The 13,793-nt window shown below is 35.7% G+C and overlaps 1 protein-coding gene across 3 annotated transcripts in view; it reads left to right on the forward strand.

Annotated features, from left to right (window-relative positions):
- The window catches only part of Peli1 (pellino E3 ubiquitin protein ligase 1), a 53,440-nt gene extending 40,592 nt beyond the window's left edge, over nucleotides 1-12,848 (forward strand). For all 3 annotated transcript variants that reach the window (XM_042691219.1, XM_042691222.1, XM_042691220.1), the window contains exons 3-7: nucleotides 537-666; nucleotides 4,202-4,303; nucleotides 7,297-7,494; nucleotides 7,585-7,773; nucleotides 9,002-12,848. In XM_042691219.1, coding sequence (XP_042547153.1) covers nucleotides 537-666; nucleotides 4,202-4,303; nucleotides 7,297-7,494; nucleotides 7,585-7,773; nucleotides 9,002-9,568 — 1,186 coding nt within the window. In that variant the 3' untranslated portion in view covers nucleotides 9,569-12,848. The remainder of the gene's footprint in view (nucleotides 1-536; nucleotides 667-4,201; nucleotides 4,304-7,296; nucleotides 7,495-7,584; nucleotides 7,774-9,001) is intronic.
- Nucleotides 12,849-13,793: the final 945 nt, after the last annotated feature.

The raw sequence follows: 13,793 nt of genomic DNA on the forward strand, positions 1-13,793 counted from the left end.
TACTGTCCCTGAGGGTTTGTTTGTTTGTTTTGTCTAAGGCTAGCATTCTACCACTTGAGCCACAGCTCCACTTTCTTTTTTTCCTTTTCCTTTTTCTTTTTTGGTAGTTAATTGGAGATTAAAAATCTCATTGACTTTCCTGCCATGGCTGAAAGAACCATGCTCATAGATCTCAGCTTCTTACAGGTGTGAGCTGGGGTAACTGGCTGGAGATTCTACTTTAAACAATACATCCACTACATTTAGAGGTCGTATTAACACACACAAGAACATTCACCCTAAAAAAAAAAAAGAGTCAGATAGGCCTTACTCAGTTCTTCAATAAAAGAAATACAAAAGGTACTTCTATCATAATAAGGAAGAATCTCATTTTGTTTCACACTAAAACAATTGGTCTAGAGGTCATCAATTGCGAATGGTTAACATGTGCTAATAGATAATTAACTGAGAATTGATTCTACAAAGTAAAACATTTATTTTATACTTGTGTGATTCTTAAAAGAAATCACCTAAACATTTTTTTCTTCTCCCATCAGGTATAATGGGTCTCTCCCAAATGGCGATAGAGGAAGAAGGAAAAGTAGGTTTGCTTTGTTTAAAAGACCTAAGGCAAATGGGGTGAAGCCCAGCACTGTGCATATTGCATGTACTCCTCAGGCCGCAAAGGTAAAAAATAAAAATAAAAAAGTTTAAAACTAAATAAGTAACAGAAACTGAAAGATTTTTATGTGTTTATATTTGCTAGCATTTCCCTCACATTTCTATTTGAGAACGTTCTTTTTGTTTGGATTGGAGCAGAAACTTTGGAAACAGTATATTTCAGGCTGTAGTGTGGAAAGGGAACTGAACTTAAAAATGACAAATTAGAATCAGTGGATAGAAATTAGAAGGAACCATTCCCATTCCCTGTTAAGAGAGGTAGAGGTAGAGCCAAGGCTTACTTTGTTACAGCCATCCACCCTACTTTACCATAAGGGCCTCCCCTTGACATGGTGGAATGTGGCTTATAATATGTAACATTTAGGTTTTAGAAGCCATTCAGATGAAGTCATTTCTTCACTGAAGGTTTTTAATTGGTGTTTCTGTGGACGCTCTTGTTTTTATTTATTTATCTTTTTGTGTTTTGTAACTTTGAGAGTTTCTACCACTCGCTGCACTTGTATGAAGTAGGCCTCATCATTACATTGAATCAAAGCAATGGAAGCAAATAGCCATATCCACAGTATAGCCCCATCCCCTCCAAATACCACACCCCCCCACACACACACACACTTCTAGTCTCTTTGCCTTTCTTTGCCAAAATTTCCAGAAATTTGCCCATCATTTCAGGATACTTGTACTTTCCTAAAATGATAAACAAGAGGGAATTTCAGATCTTTATCTGTCCTCTAAATTATATGATCAGCCAAATTTGATACTATAGATGAGCAAATTTTATAAACTAGAGTTCTTTGACTTCTGAAGTATAGCTATATAGCCCTGAGATGTGCCATTAGTATTGCAGTATCTGGAGTATGTCTTTGTACATTTAATAAATGAGACTGTAAAGCTGACATATGCTGCCCTGTTTTAAATAATAGTCCAGTCTTCAAAATTAATAGGATTTTCAGCCTTGTTTCATATATATAGTTTGGGGTGCAAAATAGAGGCCTCAAACCTTGACAAGTCTTCCTTTGTTACTATTTGGGAAATTTTTAAGGTTTTTCATCTTGCTCCTTTACAATAAGGGATATGCTTAGAAGGTAGTAGAAGTAAATAGCTTATTCATCTCAATTGGAGGAGCTTCTTAAATATTTCCTTACAAGAGTGTCCTTGGCATTTTGGGTGTTCCAGTCCTTCTGCAGGACATTCCACCATAACATGAGACATTTAATATTTTTCTCCCACCCACTAAGTACCTTTTGAGCCCTCACATCCTTGAGAGAGCCAAAAAATACATTCCCATATTTTCAAATGCCCTTAAATAGCAAATACTACCTCTGGTTTTGAACTACTATCAGGGAAAAATATTTAACCTTATTTGTAAAATATTCTGTTTTTTAAACTTTTTTTTTTTTTTTTTTTTTTTTTTTGGTTCCGGTCGTGGGGCCTGAACTCTGGGCCTGGGCGCTGTCCCTCAGCTCTTCAGCTCAAGGCTAGCGCTCTACCACTTGAGCCACAGCGCCACTTCCGGCTTTTTTCTTTTTGCTTCTGTGGTGCTGGGAATCGAACCCAGGGCCTCAGGCATGCAAAGCAAGCGCTCTTACCACTGAGTCACCTTCCCAGCCCCTGTTTTTTAAACTTTTATGTATTTAGTTAGTAGAGCTAGTCCTGGGGCTTGAACTCAGGGCCTGGGCATTGTCCCTGAAACTTTTTTACTCTAGGTTAGCATTCTACTACCTGAGCTATAGCTCCATTCCAGCGTTTATGTTTGGTATTTAATTGGAGATCAGAGTCTCATGGACTTATCCTGCCTGGGCTGGCTTTGAACCATGATCCTCAGATCTCAGCTTCCTACAGGTGTGAGCCACCAACACCCAGCTCTAAAATTCTATTTTATATCCATCTTCCCATTTTTTTATACTTTTTAGTCCTTTATGGAATCATTATCTCGGCTTTTTTCATCTTTATTAGGCAAAAAGAACCTTAGGAATCAGAGATAAACAAAAGTAATTTTTTTAATTTTTAAATGAATATATCAGTGAGAGCCTGTAAAAAAAATTTCTGCCAGTCATCTGGATTAAAGGATTCATATCTTGCCTTCTAATCCACTGAAACTCAAATTTATCTTTTCATAGTTCTTATTCCCAATCTAAGAGTGAGCTTAATAGCTAAGAAAAGATTTCAGTCTCAAAGTCCACTTAATTTTTTAAAAAATTAAATTGGCTTGCCATTAAGAGTCAACTTTCAGGCCTCGTTGATGGCACTCTGGACAATTGAGGCAGAAAGATCAATAGTTTGAGGCCAGCCTGGGCTATATGGCAAGACCCTGCCCTCCACCACCAAAAAACAAAAAATTCAAAATAGCAATTAATTTGAAAATTTGTTTATTAATGTTGTGTCAAGTATCAATTTTTAAATCTGTGTAATAATGATATATAGTGCCGTTGAATATATTAATACATAAACCTCTAGAGAAAGGCAAATAGAGAGAGCCAAATGGGCAGATACAGGTATGTCTATAAAGTGTGATTTCCTTAAAAGAAACAGGTGAGAAGCAAAAGGAGCATTGATAAGCTTTGACAAAACCAGCTAGTTAGTATAGCACCCCAAATATTTGTTTATTATCTTTGGGTTTGAAAATTAATTTTCTTATTCTGAAAGCTATTACTTTAAAGCTTTTATCTACCACCAATTAGCTAAAAACTAAAACTAGACAAAAACTTTTATTTTTTTTTAATTTAATTTTATTTTATTTGAGAACATACTGTACAGAGGGGTTACAATTACATGGGCAGGATAATGCATACATTTCTTACCAAGCATTGCAGCCTTAGACAAAAACTTTTATAAAGCCAAACTTCTAATTAGAAACTTTTTTTTCTTTAGCTTCTTTGCTTTGTGTAATCACTCTTTGTGTCTGTTTTCCTTTTACACAATCTGTTTCCACTTCCTTTGTACATGACTAGGTTTTTTCCCCTCTGATATTATCTTCAACTCATTTACATAGAAAATGCTTGAAAACAAAACTGAAAATTTCTTTTTAGAAATGTTTTTAGTTTGGAATAGGTCAAAAGTACAAATATAAGCATTATATCCATTTCTATGAATTTTTCTGTATGTAGCCCAGTATATGGCAGATTTGTCATCTATATCACATAATGGTTAGAGAAACAAATATTTCTGAGTATTGCTACCACTTTATAATTATTTAGGTAACTTGAAAAATAAGATTCCTATTTAGAAATAAGATTTTTGTATTTCTGTATCAGAGGGGGTACTGAGTATTGATTTCTTTCTCCATGGCATTTGATTTTGATCACTTGATAAAAAATACTTATAAGGTAACACAAACTTTTATGTCATTTTGATTTTTTTTTTACGTTACGTTCTTATTCTATAACTGCCTCAAAGTATTCTGTATACCCAGTCCCTAGAAAACACCAGCCTCTAATGTTTATAGTGTGTCTTATGTATGACAGATATTTTTACCTTCTTTTGTGAAAAGATTTTCTACTAAACATTGACTACATAATTTTACTATTAACCTTTTTATTTACAGGCAATAAGCAACAAGGATCAGCATAGTATATCATATACTTTGTCTCGGGCCCAGACAGTTGTGGTTGAATACACTCATGACAGCAACACAGATATGTTTCAGGTATTATAATATGAATTTTGAAAAAAAAGTTAATCTGTTTTCAATACTGTACCAACAAAATCCTCATACTTCCTGTAAGTTATTATGTTTTCTTAATCTTTCAAATTTGCAAGTGGCAAATTTGAAATTTTTCTAATAAAGTGTTTATATTTAGCTTTTTATGTTTTGCTAAGTAGACTTAGCTATGTAGTTGTCTTTAAAAATGCATTTTTATTATGGGAAACTTCAAAAACCACCAAAGGAAGAGAATCTAGTATAGTACAAAATATTTCTCTTCACCTGGCTTCAATTATCAACATGGTTGATCTTGTTCTATTTGTTCTGTCTGCATTGCTAGATGCTCAACTGCTCCTGACCCTGTTAGTCCTCATGCCATTCATCTTTTCACTGAATCTCTGAAAGACCATTCTTAAAAACAGAACAAAATAAAGCACTATAAAATCATTTCAGTTAAAACTTGTCAGTGACTTTAGCTGTGCTCAGATTAAGGATACCATATCGTAATCTTGCAAAACTATTGTTTTCTAAACCTTATATATAAAAGTCATTGTGGCATGTTAAGATATGGACTCTGCTGCTGCACGCCTCAGTGTCCTTTAAGGATAACAGAATCTCCATCAGGACAGTTAGGAAGATTAAATGAGTTTGTATGTGAAAAATGCTCAGATTTGTGCCAGCTACCTATTAAAAACTCTTAGGAAATGTTAGTATGAATATTCAGAAAAAGAAACCAGAAGTATTCTGTGTACATTTACAAATTTTTTGTAAGGGAGGGACATGGAGAATATTACCTCACCTTCTCTACACTACAAAAACTACAAACAAATTCTAAAACTGTTTTTCAGCACATACTTTACTCAAAGCTACTGGTACAAAAAAGAGTTCCTGCTGGGCGCCAGTGGGTGCCGGTGGCTCACGCCTGTAATCCTAGCTACTCAGGAGGTTGAGATCTGAGGATCGCATTTCAAAGCCAGCCCGGGCAGGAAAGTCCGTGAGACTTTTATTTCCAATAAACCCCTCGAAAACCGGAAGTGGTGCTGTGGCTCAAGCGGTAGAGCGCTGCCTTGAGCTGAAGAGCTGAGGGACAGCGCCCAAGCCCAGAGTTCAAGTCCCATGACCGACAAAAAAAAAAAAAAAGAGTTCCTCATTTTTTTTTACAGGGCTAGTGCTTATGTTTTTATAAACCAATAGATTATAAAAGAATTAGGCCCAAGGTTTAGTAAAATTTGTGGTTCTTCTCCCTTAATATTAGGTCACTTAAAAATAAGCTAGAACATAAACTGCCTGATAATGTTGCTCTTACAATTATTGTTCTAGTTAATTTACCATTTTTCTCTAGTTTTAATATTAAGTAAAGTTGAAAGACCTTTCTAAATTAATTTTAATTTTAATAGCAAAAGTACTTCTTTGGACTTGTTTTTCTCAGCCCTTTTAAATGAGATGTCGAATTTTTTGAATAGTGTCTCCACAGCTGATTTACAATGAGTGTGTGTTTGTCTTCTTGCTTTTACTAAATCTAAATACATAATGAAGATAAAGGTTGCATCTCACCAAAAACCTAACTCAAAGAATTAGAATGTTCTCCCACATTTTATTTTACCAACAAGCAACTAAATTTAGCTCTAAAAAAAAAAAGCCATCTCTAAGAACATCTTTTTTTTTTTTTTTTTAATAATTTCAGTTTCAAAGGCCTGTGTAATCTGGTGCCTGAGTGCAAGCAGTTACTTTTTAAGAATTATCTTTGGGAAAGCATGGAGAATATGAGCCCCTAATCATACCATTTGGTAGGCTAAGGCAGTACTCATTGATTGGTTCCCTATCTAGGAAAAAGCATCATCTTTGTAGATTCTGGGGTTCCCTCCCCCCCCCCCTAGTATCTACATCCTTCAATTTTATGATAGTAATTTGTAACAAATACATTAACAAACTAATAGTTATATTTACTTTAACCTCTGTGACTTCTTCCACTGTCTGCCTTTTTCTTTTCAATTCCCAAACTGAAAGTAACTTAATTACTGTTTAGTACACCTGAAGGTGTTAATTCTCTGATAACCTCACCCATCCAGAAACCTGTCTCACAAAAATATGAGCTAGAAGAAAGAAAAAAGTTCTAAGTATTATAAAGAGAAAAAAAACCTACACAAATGTCATTAGATAGCACAGTATGATTCATGTTAAGAGTTTCTTTAATGCTAATTCTCTAATTGGCTTTCACATCACTTTCATCCAACCCCATAAAAATGATTCCTTAAGAGCCTGTACAAACATTTTAGTTTATGTCTCTTGATAGTTATAAATGGTCTCAGGAAGATGTTTCAGGAAGACCTCTAGGTGTACAAAATAAATGCCACAGAATCCACACATTAAAATGGCTTTTCTCTGCTTCCTCAAGAATTCTTAGGCCTAGAACCTTTTGAAACTATTCTTTGAAGTTAGTTGATTATTTGATTTCTCAACTCATACCAGAATTAAAGGCTTGTTACTAGATTCAAATAGAGAAATCTGTGAAGTGCACATTAGACCTCAATGCAACCCCTTAAGACCAGTATTTGTGTATATCTTTCACTGCAACTAAATACATCATTGCATTTCATTCAGCTTTATATAAATGGCATTGAGTATAACGTTTACTCATTGTAAATTCTTTTTGTGGAACAATCCAGGTAGAATTATAAATAGTAGTTATATTTACACCTGAAAGGGTTAGTTTATAGCCATCTAGAAATCTCAACTATCCTGAATTTTTTATTCCCTAAGGGTTCCATGAATTCTGTCAGAATTTCCCAGTTCATTCTATGCACAAAATGACTAGTATATCAAAAACTCTGATAGATTAGTTTTCAAGGGTATAGATGTCCTAAAGTTAAGTACGATACATATGAGCTTTAGAAATTTCAGGAGCTTAATGTTCTTATCTCATTATGCCTTTCTTGATTGGATTTTAGCACTGTGTTGTTTGAATAGGTTTATATATATATTTCTTTTTTCTTTAGATTGGTCGGTCGACTGAAAGCCCTATTGATTTCGTAGTAACCGACACAGTTCCTGGAAGTCAAAGTAATTCTGATACACAGTCAGTTCAGAGCACTATATCAAGATTTGCCTGTAGAATCATATGTGAACGGAATCCTCCCTATACAGCACGGATTTATGCTGCAGGATTTGATTCATCAAAAAATATCTTTCTTGGGGTAAAAAACTTTCTTCCTAAACAATATATTCTTTCATCAGCTTCTATTTCCAAGTTATACCTAAATGGCAGTACATTATTCTCTTGATAGGAGAAAGCTGCCAAGTGGAAGACATCTGATGGGCAGATGGATGGCTTGACCACTAATGGTGTTCTTGTGATGCATCCACGCAATGGGTTCACCGAAGACTCCAAGCCTGGAATATGGAGAGAAATATCAGTGTGTGGAAATGTATTTAGCCTGCGTGAAACCCGGTCAGCTCAGCAGAGAGGGAAAATGGTAACTATTGAAGTGTAGCTTTTTATTTAACTATAGTGAACATGTGAGATAAATTGGACTAAATGCATTATTATTATATATATGCTTTGGGGGTTAGGGGAGGAGTTCCTAGGGCTTGAACTCAGGGTCTGGGCACTGTCCCTGAACATTTTTGCCCAAGACTAGTGCTTTACCACTGGAGCTCCTTTCCCAGTGCTTTCTATGGTTAATTGGAGATAAGGTCTCTTGGACTTTCCTCCTTGTAGGTAGGTTCGCAGGCATGAACCACTGGTACCCAGCATATCATTATATGTTTTATTTTTAAAACAAACAACAAAATAAAGCCTCTTAAGTATATCACCAACAAAGGGAACTAAGCCTGACTTGATTATCAGATACTGAGAAATACTATACTAGAAGACCATAATAGCTTTTGTTTTTGTTTGTTGGTGTCAGTGGGCTTGAACTCTGGGCTTGGGCTCTGTGCTCTTCAGCTCAAGGCAAGCGCTCTACCACTTGAGCCACAGTGCTACTTCCTGTTCTCTAGTGGTTTATTGGAGATAAGAGTCTCACAGACTTTCCTGCCTGGGCTGCCTTTGAACTTTGATCCTCAGATCTCAGCCTCCTGAGTATAGGTAGGATTACAGGCGTGAGCCGCTGGTGCACAGCCATGAGTACATTTCTTGTCAAGCATTGTTGCCTCCTTCTTTGTATTATTTTTGTTTTTCTGAAACTAGATATAGCTTTGTAGCCCAAGCAGCCCTCAAACTTAGGATCTTCCTGTCTATCTCTCACATCTGTACTTTTGCTTGGGCTGGCCACAAACAGTGATCATCCTGATCTTCACCTCCTTAATAGTTAGAATTACAAACATAAGCCACTACTCTGAGCTCTTAATATTTCAATTAGGAAAAGTCTGTAATAAACATTTTTGTCACATTATGTTCATATATTTAAAAGCTTAAGCCTTTCTAGATTTAACCACATTTTTACCTTTCTGTTTGTTTTTGTTTAAAATTAAAAACTAGTTTATAATTTGGTTAGTGTTTAAGTCACGAGTTGTCTTTAGGCTAAAATAGAGACATGTTGGTGTTGAGTATTTTATCTTTGATTTTCAAACTTTTCCTGATGGCTTTTAGTTTCTTGACTTTCTTAGTAATCCTAGGAAATCTAGGAGATGTTTATGAGAAATCCCCAAAACCGATGTAAACTCCAAACCAATGTGTCTTTTGATTCTCGTCTCTTCCAGGTGGAAATTGAAACCAATCAGTTACAAGATGGCTCACTTATTGATCTCTGTGGTGCAACATTGCTGTGGCGTACTGCAGAAGGCCTTTCCCACACCCCAACTGTGAAGCATTTAGAAGCTTTAAGACAGGAAATCAATGCAGCAAGACCTCAGTGCCCTGTAGGGTTCAACACACTAGCCTTTCCTAGTATGAAGAGGAAAGATGTTGTAGATGAAAAACAACCATGGGTCTATCTAAACTGCGGCCATGTACATGGCTATCATAACTGGGGAAACAAAGAAGAACGTGATGGAAAAGATCGTGAATGTCCTATGTGTAGGTCTGTTGGTCCCTATGTCCCTCTGTGGCTTGGATGTGAAGCTGGATTTTATGTGGACGCCGGCCCTCCAACCCATGCGTTTAGCCCCTGTGGGCATGTGTGTTCAGAAAAGACAACGGCCTATTGGTCCCAGATCCCACTTCCTCATGGTACTCACACTTTTCATGCAGCCTGTCCCTTTTGTGCACATCAGTTGGCTGGTGAACAAGGCTACATCAGACTTATTTTCCAAGGACCTCTAGACTAACAGTTGTCCTCCAGGACTACATTATAAATTTATAAGCTAAGTGAGTTGGGTTTTTCAACCTGTTGTCCACATCAGTTTCTCTGCTCTGGTCATTTGCATTAAGATGAAGAATTTTTTTAAACATTTATAATAAATAGTAGCAATTTCTGAGCAAAAATCTGGGAAACTCAAGCAAAGGGATTTTTGAAAGTACCAGACTTCTGAATTCTGAGTTTTGAAAATATATTTTGAGGAAAAAAGACATAGTCTAATTTGATGCCTTCATTTTAGTGTTTTGAATCACCCATCCTCAGTGTTGAGAAATTGTTTTGTATAACTGAGGGTACTGTTGGTTCAAACTATGTTAGTTTACAGTTTGTTGCAAACATTGTAAAATATAGCAACATGTATATTAACTTTTTTCTATTTATCTTTATGATAGAAAGTATATTAGAATGTTTTTGGTAGAGTAGCATGGTAATGATGGTGTCACACTCTCAGTGTGAATGGTAGTGTAGTGAGCACATAGCTCAAGGATTTGCAAAGCTAAGGACAAGAGAGCCTCTCTCCTCACCCTGTTAAATATGGAATTTGGTGAATTAAAATACTTTGTAATACTGAATTCATATTAATTACCATTGTCTAAAAGGTATTTGTTTTTAACACAATGAAGTTAATCAGGAAGATTTTTTTCCTTAATGTTTCTCTCAAGTGTAGTACTATAACAAAAACTTAATGCTAAAAACATTTTATATACTCCTTTGAATATGCAATCTAATCTAGATTATCTATTTTTCTCCCATGATGACTAATCTGTTTTTAGTATCAGCAACATTTGGCAAGTTTATTTTTTGGATATAAACTATGGTTCTCATCTGTTCACTGTTTCTAGAAAAAAAAAACCATTTCTATGGTAAAAAAGCATCAAATAAGGAAAGATAGTGAATATTTGTTTTTAGAAACAGAAATGCTTAGTTAATTCTATATTTGGCTTTATCCAGGCATTAGAAAATATAGAGACATAAAGGGTTGGATGACAATAGAGCCATCCCTCCCCCCATTAAAGCAGACCAGCCTTAACTGTGGAATTGAATCCTAAGGAAAGTTGCTGTGGTATGATTTAAATGAGTGCTTAGTGCTTGGTTGTCAGATGAGCATCAGTGACAGCAAAGGGAAGGAACAAACTTGCAAGGTCTGTTTATTCTTGAACCCCAGGATATCCTTTGCTTTCAGAAGCAAGAAAATGTTTCTGTTCCTCTCCAACCTTTTTTAAAATGCTCCACAAGAAGAGACAGTTGCACTACATCAGACCCTTTCGATACTTGTAGAAATCAGTACACTTTTAGATTAGACAAATCATTTTTAGTTTTAGTCTTTTGATTTCCTTTAGTTTGAAAAACTGTATCATACTTAATTGACTATAGCAAAATTTTGTATGGTAGCATAACTTTATTCTATTACATCACTTTTTTTTCTTTCTTTAAAAAAAATTGTTGCTTAGAAGCCATGAACTATTTTATTTTACTGTGTCAAAATTCCTTGTTTGAAAAAAATGATCATTTGGGTTCACTCAGGAAATGCATGTCAGGAAACTTGTACTATAAGTTTATTAGTTGTGATGTATCAGTAACTGCTGTTACCCTTTTCAAAGAAATATAATTGATTTTGAAGTTTTTTAGATTGTCACATGATTTGTGACTAATGCAAGGAAATTAAGTCCTGTGTTGTGTTTGTTCTAGTCATTTCTATTCAGGCTATATATTGTAGCTTAATTTTTATTTGCAATTAATTTATTCAAACTAAGTAAATACTTTTCAAAATAGATATTTGAATTTGCCTCTGTGAGTTCCTTTTTGCATAACTGAGAATGGGAAACCAGAAGTGAAAACTACACTTTAAAATATCCATTTACATTACACAAGAAGTTTGTACTTAATGTCACACTTTCATCTATCTATCTTTGGAAATCATCTCATTAATAAAAGAAGTTGTTAGGAGCTCAATATTATAGGACCTTTTTTAGAGAGTTGGTTCTTTACAGATTGCATACAAGGCTATTTAAGTAGTGTCTCCAAAAGCACCATCAAGAAAGGTAATTTTTATGGCTTAACTCTTATCAAAGCCATCTTCATATATACAAGTTCCTTAATTTGTATAGGGAATTCAATTCCCTCTCATCTACAATATTAGTCATAAAACATAACAACATGAAGGACAAACACTGAGACATAGGAATCCTTTACCAAGTTACCCTCTTCAAGCTGCAATTGCTTACTTCACTCAAAAAAAAAAAGTCCCCTGGTTTATGTAAAGCAGGGTAGGAATAACTCATTCTGATACAGATGTATAATTAAATCTAGCATTTGAGTACTCCACTTTTTTTCTTCAAGATATCTCAAGAACCTTGAGTGATGCAGGATCTGACACATACTGAGAATATCAGTGAAAAACTGTCCTCCGTTATTCCTTTATAAGATAAGCAATTCTAACATTGTCTCTTCAAATTGTCATATTTGGCAACATAGAATACATTCCTTTCTCTTTATGCTGTAAGTATTAACCTTGCAACAAGTCAGATCATAACATACTTCTTTTATACAATCTCACACCACACCTGCACTTTCAGAATTATTCATATAAGTGCCTCGTCCTCAAATGTTACCTACTGATTCTTCTTGTAGCTTGTACAAATCCCTGGTGTGCACCAAACCATTCTAAGCACTGGGTAATCCAGCAGTACAAAAACATCCTTGCCCTCATGGAATTTGTATTCTAATCGGGAAGAGAGAAGTGTGCAAAGCAAAGGAAAGTGGTAGAGTGCAAGGCCTTGGGTTCAATTCCCAGCACCAAAAGTAAAGCAAAAAGACTGCTTAGTCACCCACAGCAACTGGAAGGCTAGAGTTGCCAGTTATTGAAATAGACATCGTGGAAAGAACAGAGATGGGTGTACTGGTGGACCATAACTTGGATATCACACCAAGAGTCCTATGTCAGACAAGATTTTTGCCAAAAGCAGGATGATCTTGCTTTTTTGTTATTTGGCTTTCAAGTTTCTGTCTGAGGAAGTTGTGTTTTCAACTGCAGTTAACTTCCTTTAGCCAAAATATTTTCACAGTATTTCTTCCTCTGTACCCAAGTACACTTTTTAATTCAGCTCCTACTTTTAAAAATTAATAATCCTCAGTTTTCTTGAATGTTAATCATTTGCTGTTTCAAATTCTTCTTAATAGTGATAACTCTGCTAGGTCAAGGGATGCTTTTCCTTTACATTTTTAAAATATTAAAATGCTTATGAAAAACAGTTTTTGTTTTTTGGGTATTTTTGTCGGTTGTCGGGCTTGAACTCTGGGCTTGGGCACTGTCCCTCAGCTCTTCAGCTCAAGGCAAGCACTCTACTGCTTTAGCTACAGCACCACTTCCGGTTTTGTAGTGGTTTATTGGAGATCAGAGACTCACAGACTTTCCTGCCCAGACTGGCTTTGAACTGTGATCCTCAGATCTCAGCCTCCTGAGTAGCTAGGATTACAGGTGTGAGCCACCGGCGCCCGACAGTTCTTGTACTTATAAAATAAAAGTACATTTTTATAATTTGGTTTCTAGCTAGGAATGTGGTTCAGTGGTAGAGTGCTCGCCTAGCATGCATGAAGCCCTAGGTTCAATTCCTTAGTACCACATGCACAGAAAAAGCCAGAAGTGGTGCTGTGGCTCAGGTGGTAGAGCACTAGCCTTGAGCAAAAAGAAGCTCAGGGACAGTGTCCCAGCCCTGAGTTCAGGACCCAGGGCTGGCAAAAATAATAATATGGTTTCTCTGAAGGAAGCATGCCTCTCAATTATTAATAGGAAATGGAATAAATAAGATCAAAAGTTTTCCTAGTAATTGTTGTAACTAGTACTTGTGACTATGATACTATGTATCATGTCACATCAGACTTTCTTTCTGAGCCACAAGGTAGATGCTTGCAAACTTTCTTATATGATCAGAGAGAAAACTGAAAATTCAAACTTTAAGCTTCCAAAACCCTGAGTGTTCAAAAAAAATGAAGGTGACATAGCTAGTTGTTGTAGTAGAAAATGTGCTTTCCCCTGGCTAAACAAGGGACAAGATGGGGTGGGGCAAAGAAAGATCTATACAGTAGTTCTGACTGTATAGTAGTTCATCAGGGCAACAAGAGAAAGCCCATAGATAGTACCAGAAAAAAACAAAAAGGATTACATGGAAAAGGAATACCAATTATAACAAAAAAAT

The sequence above is a fragment of the Dipodomys spectabilis genome, unplaced genomic scaffold, assembly GCF_019054845.1.
Source record: "Dipodomys spectabilis isolate Male_0828 unplaced genomic scaffold, ASM1905484v1 ptg000141l, whole genome shotgun sequence".
NCBI classification, from domain to species: Eukaryota; Metazoa; Chordata; class Mammalia; order Rodentia; family Heteromyidae; genus Dipodomys; species Dipodomys spectabilis.